The sequence below is a fragment of the Salmo trutta genome, chromosome 7, assembly GCF_901001165.1.
Source record: "Salmo trutta chromosome 7, fSalTru1.1, whole genome shotgun sequence".
Classification (NCBI taxonomy): Eukaryota; Metazoa; Chordata; class Actinopteri; order Salmoniformes; family Salmonidae; genus Salmo; species Salmo trutta.
The window spans coordinates 43,403,821-43,426,953 of record NC_042963.1 but is presented as its reverse complement, the minus strand read 5'-3'; the positions used below and the strand labels follow the sequence as shown (position 1 = coordinate 43,426,953).

At 41.7% G+C, this 23,133-nt stretch overlaps 1 protein-coding gene, 1 long non-coding RNA gene and 3 other non-coding genes across 6 annotated transcripts; 1 reads left to right on the top strand and 4 right to left on the bottom strand.

The window, feature by feature from the left end:
* The first annotated feature begins 9,776 nt into the window (after positions 1 to 9,776).
* LOC115197461 (uncharacterized) lies at positions 9,777 to 10,897 on the top strand. Its single transcript, XR_003879018.1, has 3 exons — positions 9,777 to 10,132; positions 10,228 to 10,281; positions 10,734 to 10,897. It is a non-coding gene; the product is annotated as an uncharacterized LOC115197461 (long non-coding RNA).
* A 5,385-nt stretch (positions 10,898 to 16,282) lies between these two features.
* On the bottom strand, positions 16,283 to 20,193 carry LOC115197460 (protein VAC14 homolog). 2 transcript variants are annotated; one of them, XM_029759012.1, is made up of 4 exons: positions 19,998 to 20,193; positions 18,858 to 19,171; positions 18,606 to 18,756; positions 16,283 to 18,475 (listed from the first exon to the last, which is right to left on the bottom strand). In XM_029759012.1, the coding sequence occupies exons 2-4, from the start codon at positions 18,904 to 18,906 to the stop codon at positions 18,301 to 18,303; spliced, it is 375 nt and encodes a 124-aa protein (XP_029614872.1). In that variant the 5' UTR covers positions 18,907 to 19,171; positions 19,998 to 20,193; the 3' UTR covers positions 16,283 to 18,300. The 2 variants fall into 2 exon arrangements, with proteins under 2 accessions (XP_029614872.1, XP_029614873.1); XM_029759013.1 differs by lacking the exon at positions 19,998 to 20,193 and adding an exon at positions 19,542 to 19,563.
* trnag-gcc (transfer RNA glycine (anticodon GCC)) lies at positions 19,800 to 19,870 on the bottom strand. Its single transcript has one exon. It is a non-coding gene; the product is annotated as a tRNA-Gly (tRNA).
* A 790-nt stretch (positions 20,194 to 20,983) lies between the features above and the next one.
* Positions 20,984 to 21,054, bottom strand: trnag-gcc (transfer RNA glycine (anticodon GCC)). Its single transcript has one exon. It is a non-coding gene; the product is annotated as a tRNA-Gly (tRNA).
* A 1,113-nt stretch (positions 21,055 to 22,167) lies between these two features.
* trnag-gcc (transfer RNA glycine (anticodon GCC)) lies at positions 22,168 to 22,238 on the bottom strand. Its single transcript has one exon. It is a non-coding gene; the product is annotated as a tRNA-Gly (tRNA).
* Between the last annotated feature and the right edge of the window lie 895 nt (positions 22,239 to 23,133).

Sequence of the window (23,133 nt, the reverse complement as noted above, 5' to 3'; positions counted from 1 at the left end):
ATGGCACACACACAATCCATGTCTCAATTGTCTCAAGGCTTAAAAATTCTTCTTTAATTGTCTTTGCCCCTTCATCAACAGTGATTGAAGTGGATTTAACAAGTGACATCAATAAGGGATCATAGCTTTCACCTGATTTGATTTGGATTCATCCAGTGTTAATAATGTTTTGTACACTCAGTGTATATACAAACAGATAAGTAAACAAACCCTGTTATTGCATGTGATACATGCAATCATGGGAAACCTATGTTAAAGGCCCAGTGCAGTCAAAAACCTGATCTTCCTGTGTTTTATATATATTTCCACACTATGAGGTTTGAATAATACTGTGAACTGTGAAAATGATAATAATGCCCTTTTAGTGTAAGATACGTTTGAAAAGAATGTCTGAAATATCAGCCTGTTTTAGTGGGATGGAGTTTTGGCCTGCCTGGTGACATCACATGGTGGTAAATTAGTTAATAGACCAATAAGAAAGAGTTCCAAAACTCTCTGCCAACAACAGCTAGTTTTCAGTTTCCCCTCCTCACTCAGACCACTCCCAGACAGTCCTAGCAAAATTCTTGCTTGAGAAATTGCTCTTTACTAAGAATATATATTTTTTCTATTTGACCATTTTAATTGAAAACAATCACAGTAAGGTACTTAATTTTTACTCAGAAATTATTTGATATTTAGATAAAAATGGCTGCATTGGGCCTTTTAATATGTTAAGTGATACACTGATGTATCCCATTTAACCTATAGTAGCCCTAGAGTTCCAATTAAAAGTTAGACCATGGAGAGAGACAGGAGGAGAGGGATTGGTATTTCAACAGAATATTAGTCAGACAGTGAAATAGATTTGGAAAACAATCCACCATGAATACGTTAGCATTCGGTATATGACATTGCCCTGTTGATCCGGAGTTTACAGGTCGCCATGGCCAACAACTGGAGGCAAAAGGTGATCTAATGCCTAGGATGTCTTAGGCATAAATAATTACTGTTCCTTTCTACAGAGTGGAATGTTAGCTAAAGAGACTGGTACTCAGGCTACAGTCTGCCTGGTAAGAAATGACATTGGGCTGCCTAGATGGCTCTGGCGTAGTAAATATAAATGTGCCAGTGAGCCTGAGAAATGATGACAATATGTCAGAAGAATTATTCAGCTGAGTGAAATGTAATAAAGCAATATGAAGGATACCAAGCCACAGCGGACAACCCCTGGCATCTGGCGATATGTGTATTCTTCATTTTATGGCTCTCAATTCATCATAAGCTTGCATTTATATGAATGTTGTTATTCTGAGCTGTGCCTTGGCCGCCAAGTGTTAATTACCCAAGCACCCATGACTTAACGGTAATTTATTGTTGCAATGGAACACTAAGTCAAAGTTGCTAATTAGTAAGATGGGGATGAAATGCTACTAGATCTACATTTGGATGTCTTCCATTCCAATGTGATGGCTACAATACCTAAACCTGAATAAGATCTGTAAAATAAACTATAAACCCAACAGTTTTGAGTGTCTTTGTGGTGTTTTTCACCTAATCCCGATAGGAGTGACTACTGGCTACAGCACAGCACTTTGCAAAAGAAAGAAGACAGAAATCATACTAGCAATGCTATCACTTAATCAGTCGTTAATGTATTTGATTTGGGAGCACCGAGAGTGTTTCCATCCCTTTAATGGGAGAAGAAGTTGTATCTAAAGAAGAGGAGAAGGCCACTGGGCAGACTGTAACAGGAAGGGGAAATGAGACGGTTGGATGTGTCTGTGTGGCTGTCAGGTGCCTAATTTGCTCCTATGTGAATCTTGTGGAAAACTTGGCAGAGCCCAGTCTTTAATTAAGAGTAAGTGGCCTTGCAGTGCCCTGCATTCACACTCCATGCTTCTGTAGTCTTTCTGAGCATAAATACCAACTCATGTTGCTCTGGCCGGCTGTATTTAATCATGAGATTTTCACTGGTCTGCTTGACACTTGTCCTGTGCTTCCAAATGTTGAACAGAAATCTCCACAAGTAAAGGTTTGCTGCTGGGATTTAGCTGAACAAAAATGTAAACATTTTTATTTCAGTAAGTTTGCGACTAATACTAGTCCTAGATGGTTGAGGAGCCTACTGGCACAACGTCAGATAGCAGAGTTGGGATTAGCAAAGATTGTCCATAGATTTTCCAGCGCAGCCAAGAGGATTACTCTGTTCCAAGGACTTTTAGATTGTATCTCCAGAATGAGAAGGACTACTTTTAGTTAAAGATGAGGACACCTGATGTAAGGTCTATCCCTACGCAAGTCTAGTCCTGATCAATATCTTGTGTAAGAGTATCCCTCTGGAAAGTAAACATGTTTGTGAATGTGTACATCCAATGATCAGCCCATGTTGGACAGCACGATGAATTCAATAAATACAATCTTACAGTGGAAGTCCTTGGCAGTCTGGAACAACTTGCAAAAAGACATCAGCCTTTTAAAAACGTACTTGTAGACACAAACAATCAGGTTCTGCTTGACTTGAATTTATTACCCTACTCTCAATCTCACATTCAGTTTTGTCTGTTCATACTTCACTATGCACTACAGTTCCCATGTTATATTGACTTTGACAGGCCAGATTCCCTTAATACAGCTAATTAGTTAGAAAAACAAGGACAGCGATGTAATAATGAGTAGGCATTGCCTCTTTCTTAAAGCAGACTACTGAGATGTTCAGGTAAGTACGACAAGTTTTAAATACAATGTAGCCAGGGCAACAGTGTTATGAAACCAGAGTATGTTTGATGGACGTGAGATTGGATGCGGGATTTGACATCTAGATTGAGAGCCTGGGCACAGCTAGTTTCTATAGCACTTTAGACCACAAACGCAGTGACAATGCTGAGGAAAGGAAAAACACAATACTTGATATGGTAATTGACCAGGTGTAGAGAAACCCTTACTTTTCTATTTTATTTTTCTATTTTATTTTATTCCTATACATTGCAGTATAATACTAATAATAGTGTTCAGATAATGATGTACTGTAGGATAAATCAGTCATTGTGCAAAACAGTAAGTATTTTTGCCTGCAGTGCATCACTAATAAATCAAAGCCTTTATAAACATTAGGGCAGTTAATGGCTTTTTTAATGTTGAAATGGGAGGATTATTTTCTCTTTGTATTCTGTTAATAACATTAAATTCTAAAAGTCAAAATAGTCCTTTTTTAAATCAAATCTTGATATATTCTGTCTGTAAGACTCCAACCAGCCCCAGGCATTTTACAAAGAGATTCAAATTTGGGCTGATGAATATAGATCCTACACATAGACAGTAGTTTAATCGAATAAGTCCTCACAGTAGATGGTGTGTTGTTCAAAGGGCTTACCAACTGAGACATAGTTCACCTTGGGTGAGAGTTTATGAATATCACATAAGCAATAGGAGGAAAGGTTAATTGGCACACTGATAACCCAGCACAGCATGGCACAGGTACATACTGTAGCTGCTATCCTCATTTTTGTAAATGAATGATGTTCATTAAATAGGCTTTTGTTTAACAACACAACAAAAATTGTATTCAATGTAGGCAGTGAACGCTACAGACAGTCAGTAGGCAACAGCTTGCTGTTATGAAGTGCTGTCAACTCGGGTTCATAATCTGGCAAGTGCCACACACACACACACACACACACACACACACACACACACACACACACACACACACACACACACACAGATGATTTAAATCTTAGTTGAGTATGTTTTCTTAGAAGTCCTGTGGTTCGCCATTAAGGATTATTTCTATAGTGCAATGTAATGAAGAAGAAATGATGCAAATTATCCTGCAGTTCTCTGTTACATACTGTGCAGCTGATGAGAACAACCACCATCGCCTATAGTGCGTCGAGCCATAAGTCAAAGGGGTACCGCTTCACAGCCAGAGCCACCTGAAAATAAAACAAGGCAACAGCAAACATGTCGTCCCCCACGAATGATGCAGTACCCCTATGGGCCTTGGGACATTTTGTAAATTACGGAGCTCTATGGCTAAAAACATCATTCACCCAAGTTTCATCAAAATCGGTCCATTGGTATCTGATATATCACGTGGGTTAGCTAGACTCATATCCCTGAGCATGTGTGCCAAATGTCATCACTCTGAGTCAAACAGACCAAGAGATAAACATGTGCCTGTTATAGCTCCACCGTGAGGTCGATATGAATGTTCTTGCATATGTTGAGTCTTGCCAGTGTTTGCAATATGTGTACCAAATTTTGTTACAATACGAATATTATTGACGGATTTATATGCATTTATGTGCCAGACCATGCAAACGTGAATGTTTATTGGTCAATAACGGTCATGTTGTTTTAGGTACTAGTGTGGAAAATATTGCGTTGAGAGACATTTGTCCATAGATGCCACATATCAAGTTTTGTGCAGATCGGTCATTCGGTGAAAGAAAAGTAGCATTTTAAGTGTTCTTTCACAAAATGGAGGAAAATGAGGGTGGCGTGACCTTGCAAAGTTTGCATTTTCAATCTTTTGTTATAGCGCCAACATCTGGCCAAACAGATGCATCATTCACCCAGTTCTGTCTGAGATATCGCATGTGACGAACATACGAACAAACGTACTAACATACTAACGTCATAACAGACGGACACTGATCAACAGTCCCCTCCACGATTTCACAGTGGGGGAGAACAAAAGGAAATATTTTTGACTGGATGTCAGAAAAGCCTACAAAATCCTTAATGTCCACCGAGCTGCACGAAGGGGATCCATTTTAGACAGAACGCCAGCCAAGCAAATGCCCTCTTGTTTTGTCCACAGTGAAGTGGAAAGTGATGAGATGAGATGTGATGAAGTTACTGTGGACAGACTGGACTGCATCTGTGGTTTATTGTCTTGTCGTCAACTCTATCGTTATTAGACCGGGGTCACACTGAGCTGCTCCTGCTGGGGTAGTGACACAGCCTCGTTAAAGAGCCCATTTTCCTCTCCCCTTCTGGGAGGGCAAAGATAGAAAAACATCCTGAAGAGATCTGTCATCATTACTCTCAAATACATCAGTACACCTCAGTAAGACCACTACCAAGTGCAACAAGAAGTTGAGGAAGGTTTGGAGAAAGTGAACTACATGAGCACTGAGCAGATGTCAGTGTGTTGTAACATTGAGTATTTGATTTATTTAGGCATCTCAAAACAATATCAGACTTATGAGATTACAACGAACAATAGACCAGAGTGTCACAATTCTTATGCAGAGAGAAACATTGCAGTTTCAACTTAAGACATCTGTGGCATTGTGTTGTGTGACAAAACTGCAAATTTTAGAGTGGCCTTTTATTGTCCCCAGCACAAGGTGCACCTGTGTAATGATCATGCTGTTTAATCAGCTTCTTGATATGCCACACCAGTTAGGTGGATGGATTATCTTGGCAAAGGAGAAATACTGACTAACAGGGATGTAAAGCTTTTTGTTCGCATGGAACATTTCTGAGATCTTTTATTTCAGCTCATGAAACATTGGACCAACACTTTATATGTTGCGTTTATATTTTTGTTCAGTGTAATTTACTGCAATTCTACACATTTTGCCATGGGGCTGAGAAAGAATTTGCTGTTCTTAACAAATTTCCTGCAATTATACACATTTTTTCCATGGCTTACGCCATGTTCTTATGCTACCTATGTGACTCAAACATGGCCCCATTCAATGACATTTCTTTTACATTTTAGATTCTCCCTGACTGTCAAGTTTTTTATTTTGGTAATTGTTAATTCTCAAAGATGATCTTATTTTAAAATATATTGCTCCATTATCTTTACTACATACTTTATATCTGGTTTTAATCATTTAAGTTTACACTGAAAACATTTTACCATCCCCAAATATATATATTTTTTGCAGTGGTGGCCACAATTTAGCAGAGGCAGTGCACTGCTGCTTAATGCATATAGGGGAAACACTGCTTATGCTAAGTGATACATGTGGAGTCTGATGTTCTATTCCTAGTTCTATAGACTTCCACATGACTGGAGGTCAACAGTTTATACTTGAGACCAAGGACAAGACATACTGTATGTCTAAGAGTAGTGAATGACTGTATATATACAGAAAACATATAAACGCAACATGTAAAGTGTTGGTCCCATGTTTCATGAGCTTAAATAAAAGATTCCAGAAATGTCCAATATGCACAAGAAGTTTATTTCTCTCAAATGTTGTGCACAAATTTGTTCACATCCCTGTTAGTGAGCATTTCTCCTTTGCCAAGATAATCCATTCACCTGACAGATGTGGCATATCAAGAAGCTGATTAAACAGCATGATCATTACACAGGTGCACCTTGTGCTGGGACAATAAAAGCCCACCATTGTGAACGGTGCCCCATGGTGGCGGTGGGGTTATGGTATGGGCAGGCATAAGCTACGGACAACAAACACAATTGCATTTTATCGGTGGCAATTTGAATGCACAGAGATACTGTGACGAGATCCTGAGGCCAATGTCGTGCCATTCATCCGCCGCCATCACCTCATGTTTCAGCATGATAATGCAAGGCTCCATGTCGCAGTTCTTCCATGGCCTGCATACTCACCAGACATGTCATCCATTGACCATGTTTGTGATACTCTGTATCGACGTGTACGACAGCGTGTTCCAGTTCCCGCAAATATCCAGCAACTTTGCACAGCCATTGAAGAGGAGTGGGACAACATTCCACAGGCCACAATCAACAGCCTGATCAATTCTATGTGAAGGAGATGTGTCGCGCTGCCTGAGGCAGGTGTTGATCACACCAGATACATACTGGTTTTCTGATCCACGCCCCTACCTTTTTTTTTAAAAGGTATCTCTGACCAACAGATGCATATCTGTATTCCCAGTCAAGTGAAATCAATAGATTAGGGGCTAATTAATTTATTTCAATTGACTGATTTCCTTATATGAACTGTAAACTCAGTAACATTTTTGAAATTGTTGCATAGTGCGTTTATATTTTTGTTCAGTGTACTAACCATAAGGACTTGATATTTCATGATATTTCTGCAGGTACTGTTGTAGGGGAATATCCTGGATCAAACAGCAGCTGTTTGCTGTAATTTGATCTTTCATAACTTTTTAGATTACAGTGTATTGATTCAGAAAACAATCTATGAGAAAATAAATTGGTTTAGCTATATGGGCCAGTCAAGTGGGACAAATACTTTACTTGTGATTTGTTGATTAACTTCTCAGAACTGGTTGGGAAAGCCAAGCTTTAGCAAGAGACGTTATTATTTTTTCATTTTACTTGTACAGAAACTGTCTTTAGTCAGCAATGTGTTCTGTGTGTAATAGCTGTAGGGGGTAATGTGAGAAACAAAGTGTTACAAAGTCAAAGGTGAGCATTTAATTCCCATTTAGTTTAGGGTAAAGTACAGAACAATCCCTGTCTATCTGTGTAAGTGAGGGTCAGAGAATGATCATACACATGTACTGTATGTCCATGGGACATTTTTCGAGTTATCAAATCAAATGTACGGCATAAAGTATAAACTGGCAGTGAACCAACTAAAACCATGGACTGTTTAGAGTTATGTACAATACAGTAAGGATCCAACCAGAGAGGAGGGGAACTAGAAATACTGAATGTGTTCTGTTCTGCCAAAGCAGTGGGCCTTCGGGCTCTGCTTATACAGCGTACAGTGGGAAAGAGAGCATCTGCACACTGCATATCAAAGCTCCTCACCACACACAATCCATTTTTAATTCCATATCATCAATATCCCGGAGGAAAACATCAGCGTTCACATGAAAAGCGTTCTTCACTCTGACCACATTTGATCAAAGCACAAGAGCATCTGAATGAATAAAGATTTTTCTTGTATTATTGGAACTGCCAAATCTCCTAAAACTAATATCCATGAAATGGAAATGCTTCAGTAACATTGACATAGTGTTATATCTTCTGGGGTAAGGCAGGTAAGGAGTTGAGAGTATTTGGTTTGAATAATAAACAGACATGAATGTCAAATAGGATGACACAAAATGTATAAATTACTGGTATATGTTCTATTAAATGCATGAACAACTGCATACAGTTTAAAATCACTTACTGGATCATATTGTATCTCCTCCCACAAGCAGATTTTAAATGCGGGTTTTCATTATAAACTTCACCACCAAAGCTATGGTCAAATAAAGTTTAATTAATGAATTCAGCAGGGTTCAAGACTCCAGAGCACCTGTACTCTGATGATTAGATGGCTTACTTTATTGGAAATGGACCATACAGTATAAATTGCCTTACCTATGTTGGTTCTGTTTTTCTGTGCTCCGGTTTATTTACTTAACAAATAAGGAACACTCAAAATGTGCACTTAAAAATCATAACAATTTTAATCAAAATACAGCTGTAGACAGAAGTCAAAGATCAAACATCACACATACAACTGATGTCTCTCATGAGTTCGGCCCCATAGGAAACGTCCAAGTTGCTTTTATCATGCTTGTAGTCAACCCCCTGTGATGTCACTGCATACGTCATTACCTGCTACTCCTCAGACCAAGCCCATGCATACACAGCTATACAAACTTGCAAGAGATACAATAGTTCCAGTGTTTTCTAAGGCCTCAGCAGTAAATGTCCACTCCCCCAAGTTGATTTATAGAGGTATGTCTGACTAGCCTCTTATCTCTCCTACTCCCCTGCAGGGCTCTATGTTTATCTTTGAAGTGCTTTCTCACAGACCCCATGCAATAATTCACACATTATTCTCAGACCATTTCTTTATAAGAGGCAGAGTCTTAGAAAAGACTGTGGAACAATTCTAAAGCCTTACAATGAATATATATATATATTGTTAATCTGTAGTCTAGGACCCTATAAATGTAGAGGAGGAGGGGTCCCATAGCCCCTCCCCTTCTATTAATACAACATAAGCATAATCAATTATTATAATACATCAAACATTTAGTGCCTATCATGACCCCAATTTAACCCCATCACCTATAAGCCAATTAAAGTACCCAGACATTCACTTAACTGGACAACCATGAGTAAACAATTTTGAGTTGAGCATGCTTTTGCGGCACAGTCGATAGCGCGCTGGACTTCGGGCTAGAAGGTCGAGGGTTCGAGACCTGCTCCCTTATGTTTCATTACATTGGTGTCAGAAGTGGGATCGGACCTTTCATCCATGACAGTGCGTGTGCTTGGCCGGTGAGCGCATTCCTGTAAGACCCGTGTGGCTCAGTTGGTAGAGCATGGTGTTTGCAACGCCAGGGTTGTGGGTTCGATTCCCATGGGGGACCAGTACGGAAAAGTATGCAATAAAAGTATGAAATGTATGCATTCACTACTGTAAGGTGCTCTGGATATGAGCGTCTGGTAAAATGAGTTCTCACATGCAAAACTTTTAATTGCTCTAAAATCTGTTTGGCTTGTTAAACACCGTTTGTGTGTTTGTCGGCCTGCGTTTACACAGACAGACTATTAAGATTTTTTCCCTCCACTAATTGATATTTTTTCAAATCAGATATTTTTCAGAAATCAGAGTTGGGCTGCCTCTGTGCAGCCTAAGATCAACGCATAATGTGAAGCAATGGATAGGAAAACACTATGACTGCGTTTGCACATGCAGCCCAATTCTGATTTTTTTCTCACTATTTGGTATTTTGACCAATCAGATCTGCTCTGAAACAACTCTGATGTGATTGGTCAAAAGACCAATTACTGGATTAAATCACAATTGGGCTGCCTATGTAAACATAGCCTATGTAGTTTGTAGAACCATACAAGACATTACTTTTTTTTGTGTCTCGTAAAAAATTCAGAACTGTAATTGCATCTTAATAATATTTTCTACTCTGGAAACATCTGAACATACTGCTCCAGAGACTTCTCTGCCCTAGTTTCCTCCTCCAATCATTGAAGGAGTATCTCAAAGGGTTGCACCTGAGTAAGTTCCACCTTGCTGGTTGTGATTACCACCAGGTTTAGCTGCTTGAGAAGTTGACAAATATACTTCCCATGACACCAACCAAATGTTTCTGTCAGCACAATAATCTGTGGTGTTAAACACACATTTTTGGAAGCAGATAACAAAACACCAGCATAGCTTGTGTGCTGCGGCTCATTCAAGATGGCTGTGCCTGTCTACCTTTTAAGGTAACTATGTTTCTTTTTTAGTTTTTTCTTCACTTCCAAATTTCAATTTGATAGCCTAGTAATTATTTTGAAGTGATTTCTGTCCTCTTTTGCAGCATGGTTCTGTTTTGCCTGTTAAGTGTGGCAGTAAACTGCATGTTTTCCAAGAGGTATGGGAATGTCCAATTGTCAATAAAAAAAAAAAACTACAGTCTGGGATTGTCACATCCATGAAAATAATAATTATTATTATTGAAGAATATGCGCTTAAATGTTTAGTACAACTGTTACCCCCATCTGAACCCAAAATACAATTTATGCTGTTTGTAAACAATTTGTTTACAATATTATGTAAAGCGTTAACATGGTTAACTTAGATTATTTCGATCTCATGGACTTTCAATCCCTGCATCTAGACTACAGTCTTTGAATTTGAGGGATTACATTTCCCTAGCTTCATTCCTCAGCTGATTAATGTAACAAGTGGTGCAATGGCTTCTTTAGAAAAATGTCATCCCAGGATGAGCCTTTTTAACCACTAGGAGATTGCACATAATCTTTGAAACTCTGCATTTATTTGAATCTCCTAGTATGTTATACTAAAAGTGTTCATTTATTTCAGGCTGCAGTTATGGCTATGCTGAGAGTGGCCAGCGTCTTACTGAGGAGCCCCAGTACTACAGAGCTGCATGTTACCCCAGCCAGCATTGCCAGGTCCACAGTTCCTCAGCCTGGAGTAGCACTTAAAAAAAAATATATATATATATATATATTTCACCTTTATTTAACCAGGTAGGCTAGTTGAGAACAAGTTCTCATTTACAACTGCGACCTGGCCAAGATAAAGCAAAGCAGTGTGACAGAAACAACAAGACAGAGTTACATGGAATAAACAAGCGTACAGTCAACACAATAGGAAAAAAAGAGTCTATATACAGTGTGTAGAAATGGCATGAGGAGGTATGGCAATAAATAGGCCATAGTAGCAAATTAATTACAATTTAGGAGATTAACACTGGAGTGATAGATGAGCAGATGATGGTGTGTAAGTAGTGATGTGCGCAAAAGAGCAGCGAAGTAAATAAAAACAATATTGGAATGAGGTAGGTAGATTGGGTGGGCTATTTCCAGATGGATTATGGATATCCTAGTATGTACTTTTCCTGCTGACCTCCGGTCAAAAAGTGCTCCAGTAGATTTCCGCCTAGCTATACCCTTCCAACGCCTCAAGTCCACCGACAACCTCTACCAGTAGTCCTGGCTCTAATCAGAAAGGCGCCCCTTGTGCTGGTCCTGCTCAGGGTGGCCCAGACCCAAACCAAGATGAGTCTGCCCCCAATGGCTCTGACACCCAGAAATAAGTTTCCCATAGCCCCATTGGAAAGATCCAAGGTGTAAAGGGCCGTTGGGTTTTTATCCCAGATAAGATGGCGCTAACTGATTTGACCAAAACCCAAACTGGAAAGACAGCTCTGCCATTTACCCTATTCCCTTAGCCACTGGTCCCCCCCCCAGTATGAGACAAATCCCAGTGGCTATTACTCGCATACCACAACTTTCCCCATGTATTATCCAAACCCAACTTCTTCAGTTTACCCTGTTGCAATGTGGTATGGTCCCACTCAGGATGTTAAGGTTCCCAGTGGTTATAACCCAGGTCAGGTAAAGCTGCCCACCTCTAACTTTGGCAAAGGCCCATTTCTCCCAAACCAATCACTTCAGCTGGTCCTGCACCGGTTGGCTCAAGTACCCCTCAGCCTGGAAATGTTCCCAGTGGACATTACCAATGTCTGAAGAACCCCACTACCACCCAATTTGGGACACCCCAGACTGGAGGAGGACAGGCTGATAAGAAACCCTCTCCTGTCCAGACAAGAAGTAAACCTGATTCCTCCAGAATGGAAAGCTCTCAAAACCGTAGACCAACACTCCAGAAATATACCCCCAGCTATGGCCCTCCTTATAGTGTAGGTCAATATAAACCCCCAACTCCAATCAAACCTGACCCTGTGCCCACCAATGTTGGCTATGGCCAAAATAGAGGAGCTCCTAGTGCTTACTACTACCCAGGTCAGGAAAATCTCTCCCTGGTTATTTTGGCAAAAGACTGACTGAACAAACTATGCCTCCAAAACCTACTGTTGACCCTGTGCCCAATACCTCTGATCCTACCCACTATGGAAACCATTTTCTAGTTCAGACTAAACCTTCCATCTCAAATTCAGGAATAGGCTGGGCTGGTAAGAAACCTTCAGTCCAGAAAGGTAGTGATAAGACCTGCCCCCCCAGAGTTATACCCCCAGCTATGGCTCTCCTTACAGTATGGATAGCCAATAAACATTTAAACCCCCTGGCAGAAAAGACCCTCCACTTCCCATTCAGGAAGAGACCAGGATGGTAAGAAACTCTCTCCTGTACCAATTTCTGGCCCTGTTTCTGCACTCGATCATTCCATCACAGGAGGTTCAGACAGCAAACCTGCACCGCAGAGTTATACCCCCACCCACGATGCTCCTTATAGTGTTGGTAGCCAATATAACTGCCAAAGGCCAGTCAATCCTGACAACAGACTATCATTGAAGCCCTGTGTGCGCCAATGTTGGCTATGGCCAAAATGTAGCTCCTAGTAGCTACTACTACTCTGGTCAGGAACAACCCTCTACCAGTTATCTTGACAAAGTACAGACTGGACAAACCAGGCCTCCCAAACATGTCATTGAAGCAAAACCTTGCCACGGCACAAGGTACAGCTGACCCGAGTAGAACCTCTGCTGCCTGACCTTCTGTCAGCTCTGCTGGCCCTTACAGTATGTAAGATCAGTATAATTATCCAAGGCCAGTAACACCTGACCAGAATAAAGGAGCTTCTAGTGGCTACTACTCGGGTCAGCATCAACGCTCCACCAACTATTTTAGTCATGGACCGACTTGCCAACCTATGCTTCCCATATCTGATGTCGACCCTGTCCCCTATCCTACCCACTATAGAGATTTTTACCCAGGGCAGATGCAACTGTCCACCACCAATTCAGGAGGAGGTGGCCAGGTTGGTAAGAATCCCTCTCTAGGTCAGCAAGGTAGTGAACATGGTTCCCCAAACCGCAAATACAGCAGACCTGTGCCCCATACTTATAGCCCCGTCTATGGCTCCCCTCATAGCGTAGGTGGCCAAAATGCATATAACCTCCCAACGCCAGTCAAACCTGACCCTGTGCCCAACAATGTTGGCTATGGACAGAATGTAGATACTCAAAAACAGCCTGCACAAAAAATGCATACAAAAGTCATTGTAACTGACCTTGTGCCTAATTTGTTTCTTACTCGGCATGGAAACTATTACCCAGGTTTCTGACCTATTACCCAGGTCAGAAACAACCCTTCACCCCCAATTTGGGAATGGGCCAAGCTGGTAAGAAACCCTCTTCTGCGCCAATGACTGAACCTGTTTCCGTTGACGGCCAGAGATGGTGAACTTGTTTCCTCCAGCTTTGAAAGCCCTCAAGGCAGCAGACCTTCACCCCCACATTATATCCCCAGCTGTGGTGTTCCTTATAGTGTGGGTAGCCAATATAACCTCCGAAGGCCAGTCAATCCTGACAAAACAGACTATCATCGAGACCTTGTGCCCTCCGATGTTGGCTATGGCCGAAATGTAGCTCCTAGTAACTACTACTACTCTGGTCAGGAACAACCCTCTACCAGTTATCTTGACAAAGTACAGACTGGACAAACCAGGCCTCCCTAACGTATCATTGAAGCAAAAACTTACCCCAGCCAACATTCCTCGGCACAAAGTACAGTTGACCCAAGTAGAACCTCTGCTGCATGACCATCTGCACAGCTATGCTGGCCCTTACATGTATGGTCAGTATAATTATCAAAGGCCAGTAACATCTGACCAGCATAAAGGAGCTTCTAGTGGCTACTACTTGGTTCAGCAACAACAATCCATCAGTTATTTTAGACAGCCCAAACCACACGTCCCATACCAATCATTGATGCTGACCCTGTCCCCTATGCCTCTAACCTCTAACAAACATATTACCCAGGGCAGACCCAACCTTCCACCACCAATTCAGGAGGAGGCCAGGCTGGTAAGAAACCCTCTCCAGGTCAGCAAGTTACTAAACATGATTCCCCAAAAGCAGCAGACCTGTGCCCCATAGTTATAACCCTGGCTATGGTTCCCCTTATAGCACAGGTGCCCCAAGGCCAGTAACTGCCAGAACAGACTACCCTGTGCCATCCAATATTGGCTATGGCCAGAATGGAGGAGTGCCTAGTAACTACTACTACTCAGGAAAACCCTTCCACCAGTTAGTTATATTGAACAAAACAATCCTCCCAAAGCTTTCATTAAAGCAAAACCTTACCCCAGCCAACATTCCTCTACACAAAGTATAGATGACCCAAGTAGAAACTCTGCTGTCCAACCTCCAGCCACCTTTTCACAGCGCTTGGACCACAAACCTGCTTTGGAAGTCAACATGTTTGCACCTTTTCACAGTGGATTAAACACAAATGCAGCCAACCAGTTTGCCCAGATTACCAGTGACTCAAGCAACATGGAGGCTGAGAGTGGTGAAGAGCCTAGTCCTGTCCAACCCACTCCTGAATCAGATGAAGGTGCAGGTCCCAGAGGATTTATGCAACAAATACTTCCTCAGAGAAACTACCTCCTGGAGTGGAGGCTCCCGTGGTGATGTCGTTCCAGGATGAATTAAGTGCAGGTATGATGGGCTTATTGACATCACCATTTTATTTAATCTGTTTCTTTCCATGCAGTTTCAAGATTAAGTTAATTTGTCTGTGTATTCCATAGATGGAAAGAGGACTAATATTTGTATCTGTGCCATTACGGTGTCTGTGACGGTACCATTGTGGCCATCTCCATTTTAAAGTAGTGAATTTTCATATTGTTTTAAAATAAACAAAATAAATGTAATGCTAATAAGGTATGCACAGCATGCAGTGCTGGAGTGCTGAGCCAAATCTTGTAATTTATTGTGGTCACTAGATTGTGGTGATGCAACTTAAAGACAGTTACAATTCATGAGCAACCCAATTTTAAAGAATGCTCTGATCATTTGCTAATCACTCCCAACCTATAGGAATCACCAACCCACTACTTTAAATTGGTGGAAGCCCTCAATGACAATGTCATGCTATGACTGGTTGCATCAATCTAGAGCCTTCTTTATTCCTCTATGGTCTATTCACATGTAATTCTGGGCACATTCATAAAGCAGAGTAAGAGTGGTGATCTGGGATCGGTTTTAGATTATAATGAATGGACAATGGGGACCTCATCCTAGATCGGCACTCTTACTCAGACAGTTTCTTATGGTCTAAAGGTATTCCAATTTATGCTGTATCTTATTGTGTACTATATTAACTATACTTTGTATCTGACAGGCTCGATGATCTCCTGACCATGGACTTCAATTCTCTACAGCACTTTGATTACTAATAAATCAATATTTCACTGGAGGTCCTTTGTCTATTAACTATGTGGGCTATTGGCTCTGCTCAGTAAGAAACTTGGTCTAATCATGGCTCTTAAAGCTTTAGGGGCTTTGCGTGTCAAGAGTATCCAATATGCGTTACACTCAACCCAAGTTAGAGAAATCTTTCTTTAGTTGGTTTAAATGCATCTGCAGGGGTCTCATTACTTGCTTTGTTCTTTAGTAGTAAATGCACTTTAATTTAATTAAATCTTTCAGATTTGTTCAGCCAAAGCAGTGTTGGGGGAAACTGCATGTTAAAGGCCCAGTGCAATCAACAAGGTTTTTCTGTGTTTTTATATACATTTCCACACTGCGGTTGGAATAATGCAGTTTTGAAAAGAATGCCTGAAATTTCAGCCTGTTTTGGTGGGATTGAGTTTTGGAAGTTGGACCAATTACTTTCAAACCTCTGTCAGTAACGGATAGTTTTCAGGTTACAGATCCCTCCAATAAGGCCCCTCACTCAGTCCTAGCAAAGTTCTTGCTTGAGAAATTGCTCTTTGCTAAGAAGCTTTTAAAAACCCATTTCTGACCATATCAATTGAAAATAACAGTATGAAGGTACTTCAGTGGTACCTGAATTATTTTATATAGAGGTAAACTGCTGCATTGGACCTTGAAAGAATGGCCTAAGCTGCACTAGGTGTGAGGAATGCACTAGGTGTGAGGAAATACCATTTTATTTTTGTTCAAACATCCTTAACATTTCTGGGATTACATCTTTATAATGAGGACAAGAAGTAACTCCACAGGGCTTAAGCTAACACTGCAATTATCAACTGGAATTCACAGATTTGTTAAATACAATGGATGTCAAAGGTTGTCATGCGGTGCCTTGCTCTATGGTCCATATCAGCTGCTAGAAACCTTTTGGCACCATTACAAATGAGGATATTGTCTATTCAACCATGTGTGATTTTGTCACTCAATGAGTTGTAGCTGTGGGAGGCAGGTGTGGTAATTTGATTTGTCACGTGTATGGCATTTGTGATAAGATGTTGCACAGCGCAGTTGTTGACATTGCATAGAGGGTGTGTTCAAAAGAACTCCAGATCAAAGAAATGCTCTTTTATTGGGGTGTCTCACAGGAGACACGTTAACTTCAAAGACTAACGAGTTGGAGCTCTTCCTTTGCTTGTTGCAATAGGTCTGGGCGGCATCACTGAAGCACATCAGCTGTAAACAAACCCTGCATATTCATAGGAACTGACATACCATGTCATCATTCTTGTCTAACATGAGCCCGCACCTGTTTGGTCCTGCCTCACTTGTTACTGCTCTGGCTGCTAGCTACTGTATGAGAAAACATTGTCAGCTAGCTGCATAGTGAGGATAGTGGTATTTTGAATGTAACTGTTTCAGTGTTTTGTTTTGTGGACCCCAGGAAGAATAGCTTTGGCAAAAGCCAATGGCGATCTGAATAAAACTTGCTTCTAATTCCTTGTATCTTAAATGGGCTAAAGGTGTAGTTGTGTAAATTATTTATTGGGAATCTACATAACACCTGCCACACAGATCAATCACTATCCATAAAAGTATGACTGACGCCACCTGCTGTTTAGAAACTGATGCATAGAGTATACGAGCTAATGGAAAGTAAAATTATTACACAGTCCACTTTTTTTAAGTTTCACTTGATAAGACATCTGTCTGCAGAAGGGTTGCCCAGGAAGCAGATGTTAGCAATAAGAAGAGGAAGGTAACAAGTGTTTGAAAGAGAAAAAGGCTGTCAGTGAGGGGAAGAGACTGGCTGAAGAGAGGAGTATGAAATTAGAATGTGAGAGAGGGGAAGGAAGGATGGATGGATGGATTGGAGGGCAAAAGAGAGGTTTTAACACTGTTCAAGAAGCATGACTTGAATTCAGGTGAGGGAGTGTCCAGTTAAGCTTTGAGCAACAGAAAGAGCATAAAACTAGTCTGAGGAGCATAATTGTGCTGTCTCCATCGTACAGGGCTTTTGGGACCATTGTGGAATATGAGCTTGCCAAGTACAAGCCTTTTAAATAGTAAGAAAAAAAAGTGTTTTTACGACAAACGATGCAAGCGGTTTCCTCTGTCCTGAATTCAAGTTTCGATTGTCCTCCAGTCACAATAAGGTCCTCTCACTTCTCACAACTAGGGTTGGGTGGACCTAAACTAATGTCCCAGCAGGGTTAAACAGGAAGGTATGGGCAGTGTCTGCATGAGAGTTTATGTATGCAACTCAACAAAAAAGCACTTAAAGGGATGCTTCTGGATTTTGGAGATGAGGCCTTTATCTACTTCCCCAGAGTCAGATGAACTCCTGGATACAATTTTTATGTTTGTGTCCAGTATGAAGGAAGTTAGCGGTAGTTTCGCGAGCCAATGCTAACTAGCATTAGCGCAATGACTGAAAGTCTATAGTTATCTGCTAGCATGCTTATAATTCTTAAATGGTATCCATGAGTTAATCTGACTCTGGGGAAGTAGATAAAGGGCCTCATTGTCAAAATCCCAAAGTATCCCTTTAAAAAAACTATTGTTTAAAAAAGAAAGTCCACTCAATGTTCTTCATGCCTACAGTATTTTCAAAGGCTAAAAACGATATAAGCACAAAGGTGCTCCTTAAGTTAGCAGTTGGATGGTATGTTGGGGTCTCCATCTGTGGGTGAAGGCTTGACGCAGTGCCCTGCCTCAGGGGTCAAAGTCTGTCCCACCGTGTCACAGCACCAACTTCCTGTCTGGGTGATTGGCACGGCTTGAGTGCTGGTGGCGCACCTCCAGGTGTTTGCTCTGCACCCAGTCAAAGTGGTGCAGCAGGTCATTGTAATCCATGTAAGCGTATGCCAGCAGCTTGATGCTAAGAGACTTAGACTCAATGTACTTCAACTCATCCCTGAAACCAAAAACATGGGGATGAAATAAATAACTGTACTGGGAATATTATTGCAGTGGCAATGGCCATGGGAATGGAATGCTGCACAGTGTAGGCACACCACATTAACACAATCATTAGTACTACTCACACTGTCCTCATGAGCTCTGGGTTAGGCATACAGCGCAGGCGGTGAGAGAGAACCTGGAAGGCCTGGCTCTGAAGAAGCAGCATCAGCAGGCCGTACAGGGCCTTGATCAGGTACGGATTGTTCTCCACATCCAGCAGCTGAAGATGTAAATCTAGACAAACACAGAAAGATGAGAGACAGGTGTGTGTGTAGTGCTGTGTGATGCGGTTCAGTGTGTGTGTTCAGGTCTAATATTGGTGCTGTGAGACTCACAGGTAAAGATGGAGCTCTTGTTCAACTGAACGAGCTTGTCCACTTCCATGAGGAATTCCACAGTCACCTCCAAGTCACCACTTCATGGCTAACATAAAGTAAATATAGTACAACATACACACCAATAGACATACACTATGAGGTGCAATAATGCTGATATGCAAAATGTATATCAAAGACAAGCGGAAAGGATACAACTTCTGGATGAGGTCGTAGGCATGGCGATAGTTCTTTGTCAGGAAGCAGTGGGAAACGGTGGCCACAGGGTTGTGACACCAGGAGCGGTACAGGCAGCAGAACAAGGCATTGCTCTTCTGCAGGGGGCGCCAGACACACACAAGGGCACCAGACACACATTACAACTCAATCCATTCAATAAGTTCCTTGAAATTCAAGTCCTCTGTCACTTTTTCCCAATTAAATTACTAGCACACAGCTCGGACACGCATGCATACCCCACAAGACAAGCCACAAGAGGTCTCTTCACAGTCCCTGCAACGGCTGCGTCAATATGTTTTGACCATGACAGTTTACAATCTAGGGTTACTCCAAGCAGTTTAATCATCTCAACTTGCTCAATTTCCACATGACTTATTACAAGATTAAGTTGAGGTTTAGGGTTTAGTGAGTGTTTTGTTCCAAATACAATGCTTTTAGTTGTATAAATATTTAGGGCTAACTTACTCCTTGCCACCCACTCTGAAACTAACTGCAGCTCTTTGTTGAGTGTTGCAGTCATTTCAGTCGCTGTAGTAGCTGACGTGCATAGTGTAGAGTCATCCGCATACACATGGCTTTACTCAAAGTCAGTGGCATGTCACTAGTAAAAATGTACACAAGGTCCAAAATGAATTTGGCTTCCGCTCTAGCCCTAAGACTCTTTTACAAGTGACAGTCACAGGCGAGGTCTGAAAACACTACCTGCCGCCCTAAAACGGAACATGCATTGGCCGGGAATCGAACCCGGGCCTCCCGCGTGGCAGGCGAGAATTCTACCACTGAACCACCAATGCTTAGACAAAGATCTAAAGGGGGTTCCCGGACTCAAACAATGCGAGTCCATGGAGTGACTAAACGAAACAGAAGAAAATCATTATCAGGGAACAAGGAATTTCTCAAACTCCGTTGTACCCGTTTTACCCTTCAAACTTCTTCTTCCTCATTCCAATCCGTTGCTGTAGCTTCTCCCACTCTCGTTTTTAGAATTGAGAGTGAAAAATGTTGATAGATTCCATCGTACCCCCTCCCCTTGTGCTTCTCTGCCTGTGTGCGCAGTTACTGTGACCGTTGCAGGGACTGTGAAGAGACCTCTTGTGGCTTGTCTTGTGGGGTATGCACGCGTGTCCGAGCTGTGTGCTAGTAATTTAAACAGACAGCTCGGTGCGTTCAACATGTCAATACCTCTCATAAATAAAACTAGTGATGAAATCAGTCTCTCCTCCACTTTCAGCCAGGACATATTGACATGCATATTATTAATATTAGTTCTCTGTGTACATCCAAGGGCCAGCCGTGCTGCCCTGTTCTGAGCCAATTGCAATTTTCCTAAGTCATTTTTTTGTGGCACCTGACCACACGACTGAACAGTAGTCAAGGTGCGACAAAACTGTAGGACCTGCCTTGTTGATAGTGTTGTTAAGAAGGCAGAGCATCGCTTTATTATAGACAGACTTCTCCCCATCTTAGCTACTACTGCTTCAATATGTTTTGACCATGACCGTTTACAATCTGGGGTTACTCCAAGCAGTTTAATCATCTCAACTTGCTCAATTTCCACATGACAAGATTAAGTTGAGGTTTAGGGTTTAGTGAGTGTTTTGTTCCAAATACAATGCTTTTAGTTGTATAAATATTTAGGGCTAACTTACTCCTTGCCACCCACTCTGAAACTAACTGCAGCTCTTTGTTGAGTGTTGCAGTCATTTCAGTCGCTGTAGTAGCTGACGTGCATAGTGTAGAGTCATCCGCATACACATGGCTTTACTCAAAGTCAGTGGCATGTCACTAGTAAAAATGTACACAAGGTCCAAAATGAATTTGGCTTCCGCTCTAGCCCTAAGACTCTTTTACAAGTGACAGTCACAGGCGAGGTCTGAAAACACTACCTGCCGCCCTAAAACAGAACATGCATTGGCCGGGAATCGAACCCGGGCCTCCCGCGTGGCAGGCGAGAATTCTACCACTGAACCACCAATGCTTAGACAAAGATCTAAAGGGGGTTCCCGGACTCAAACAATGCGAGTCCATGGAGTGACTAAACGAAATAGAAGAAAATCATTATCAGGGAACAAGGAATTTCTCAAACTCCGTTGTACCCGTTTTACCCTTCAAACTTCTTCTTCCTCATTCCAATCCGTTGCTGTAGCTTCTCCCACTCTCGTTTTTAGAATTGAGAGTGAAAAATGTTGATAGATTCCATCGTACCCCCTCCCCTTGTGCTTCTCTGCCTGTGTGCGCAGTTACTGTGACCGTTGCAGGGACTGTGAAGAGACCTCTTGTGGCTTGTCTTGTGGGGTATGCACGCGTGTCCGAGCTGTGTGCTAGTAATTTAAACAGACAGCTCGGTGCGTTCAACATGTCAATACCTCTCATAAATAAAACTAGTGATGAAATCAGTCTCTCCTCCACTTTCAGCCAGGACATATTGACATGCATATTATTAATATTAGCTCTCTGTGTACATCCAAGGGCCAGCCGTGCTGCCCTGTTCTGAGCCAATTGCAATTTTCCTAAGTCATTTTTTTGTGGCACCTGACCACACGACTGAACAGTAGTCAAGGTGCGACAAAACTGTAGGACCTGCCTTGTTGATAGTGTTGTTAAGAAGGCAGAGCATCGCTTTATTATAGACAGACTTCTCCCCATCTTAGCTACTACTGCTTCAATATGTTTTGACCATGACCGTTTACAATCTGGGGTTACTCCAAGCAGTTTAATCATCTCAACTTGCTCAATTTCCACATGACAAGATTAAGTTGAGGTTTAGGGTTTAGTGAGTGTTTTGTTCCAAATACAATGCTTTTAGTTGTATAAATATTTAGGGCTAACTTACTCCTTGCCACCCACTCTGAAACTAACTGCAGCTCTTTGTTGAGTGTTGCAGTCATTTCAGTCGCTGTAGTAGCTGACGTGCATAGTGTAGAGTCATCCGCATACACATGGCTTTACTCAAAGTCAGTGGCATGTCACTAGTAAAAATGTACACAAGGTCCAAAATGAATTTGGCTTCCGCTCTAGCCCTAAGACTCTTTTACAAGTGACAGTCACAGGCGAGGTCTGAAAACACTACCTGCCGCCCTAAAACAGAACATGCATTGGCCGGGAATCGAACACGGGCCTCCCGCGTGGCAGGCGAGAATTCTACCACTGAACCACCAATGCTTAGACAAAGATCTAAAGGGGGTTCCCGGACTCAAACAATGCGAGTCCATGGAGTGACTAAACGAAATAGAAGAAAATCATTATCAGGGAACAAGGAATTTCTCAAACTCCGTTGTACCCGTTTTACCCTTCAAACTTCTTCTTCCTCATTCCAATCCGTTGCTGTAGCTTCTCCCACTCTCGTTTTTAGAATTGAGAGAGAAAAATGTTGATAGATTCCATCGTACCCCCTCCCCTTGTGCTTCTCTGCCTGTGTGCGCAGTTACTGTGACCGTTGCAGGGACTGTGAAGAGACCTCTTGTGGCTTGTCTTGTGGGGTATGCACGCGTGTCCGAGCTGTGTGCTAGTAATTTAAACAGACAGCTCGGTGCGTTCAACATGTCAATACCTCTCATAAATAAAACTAGTGATGAAATCAGTCTCTCCTCCACTTTCAGCCAGGACATATTGACATGCATATTATTAATATTAGCTCTCTGTGTACATCCAAGGGCCAGCCGTGCTGCCCTGTTCTGAGCCAATTGCAATTTTTCTAAGTCATTTTTTTGTGGCACCTGACCACACGACTGAACAGTAGTCAAGGTGCGACAAAACTGTAGGACCTGCCTTGTTGATAGTGTTGTTAAGAAGGCAGAGCATCGCTTTATTATAGACAGACTTCTCCCCATCTTAGCTACTACTGCGTCAATATGTTTTGACCATGACCGTTTACAATCTGGGGTTACTCCAAGCAGTTTAATCATCTCAACTTGCTCAATTTCCACATGACAAGATTAAGTTGAGGTTTAGGGTTTAGTGAGTGTTTTGTTCCAAATACAATGCTTTTAGTTGTATAAATATTTAGGGCTAACTTACTCCTTGCCACCCACTCTGAAACTAACTGCAGCTCTTTGTT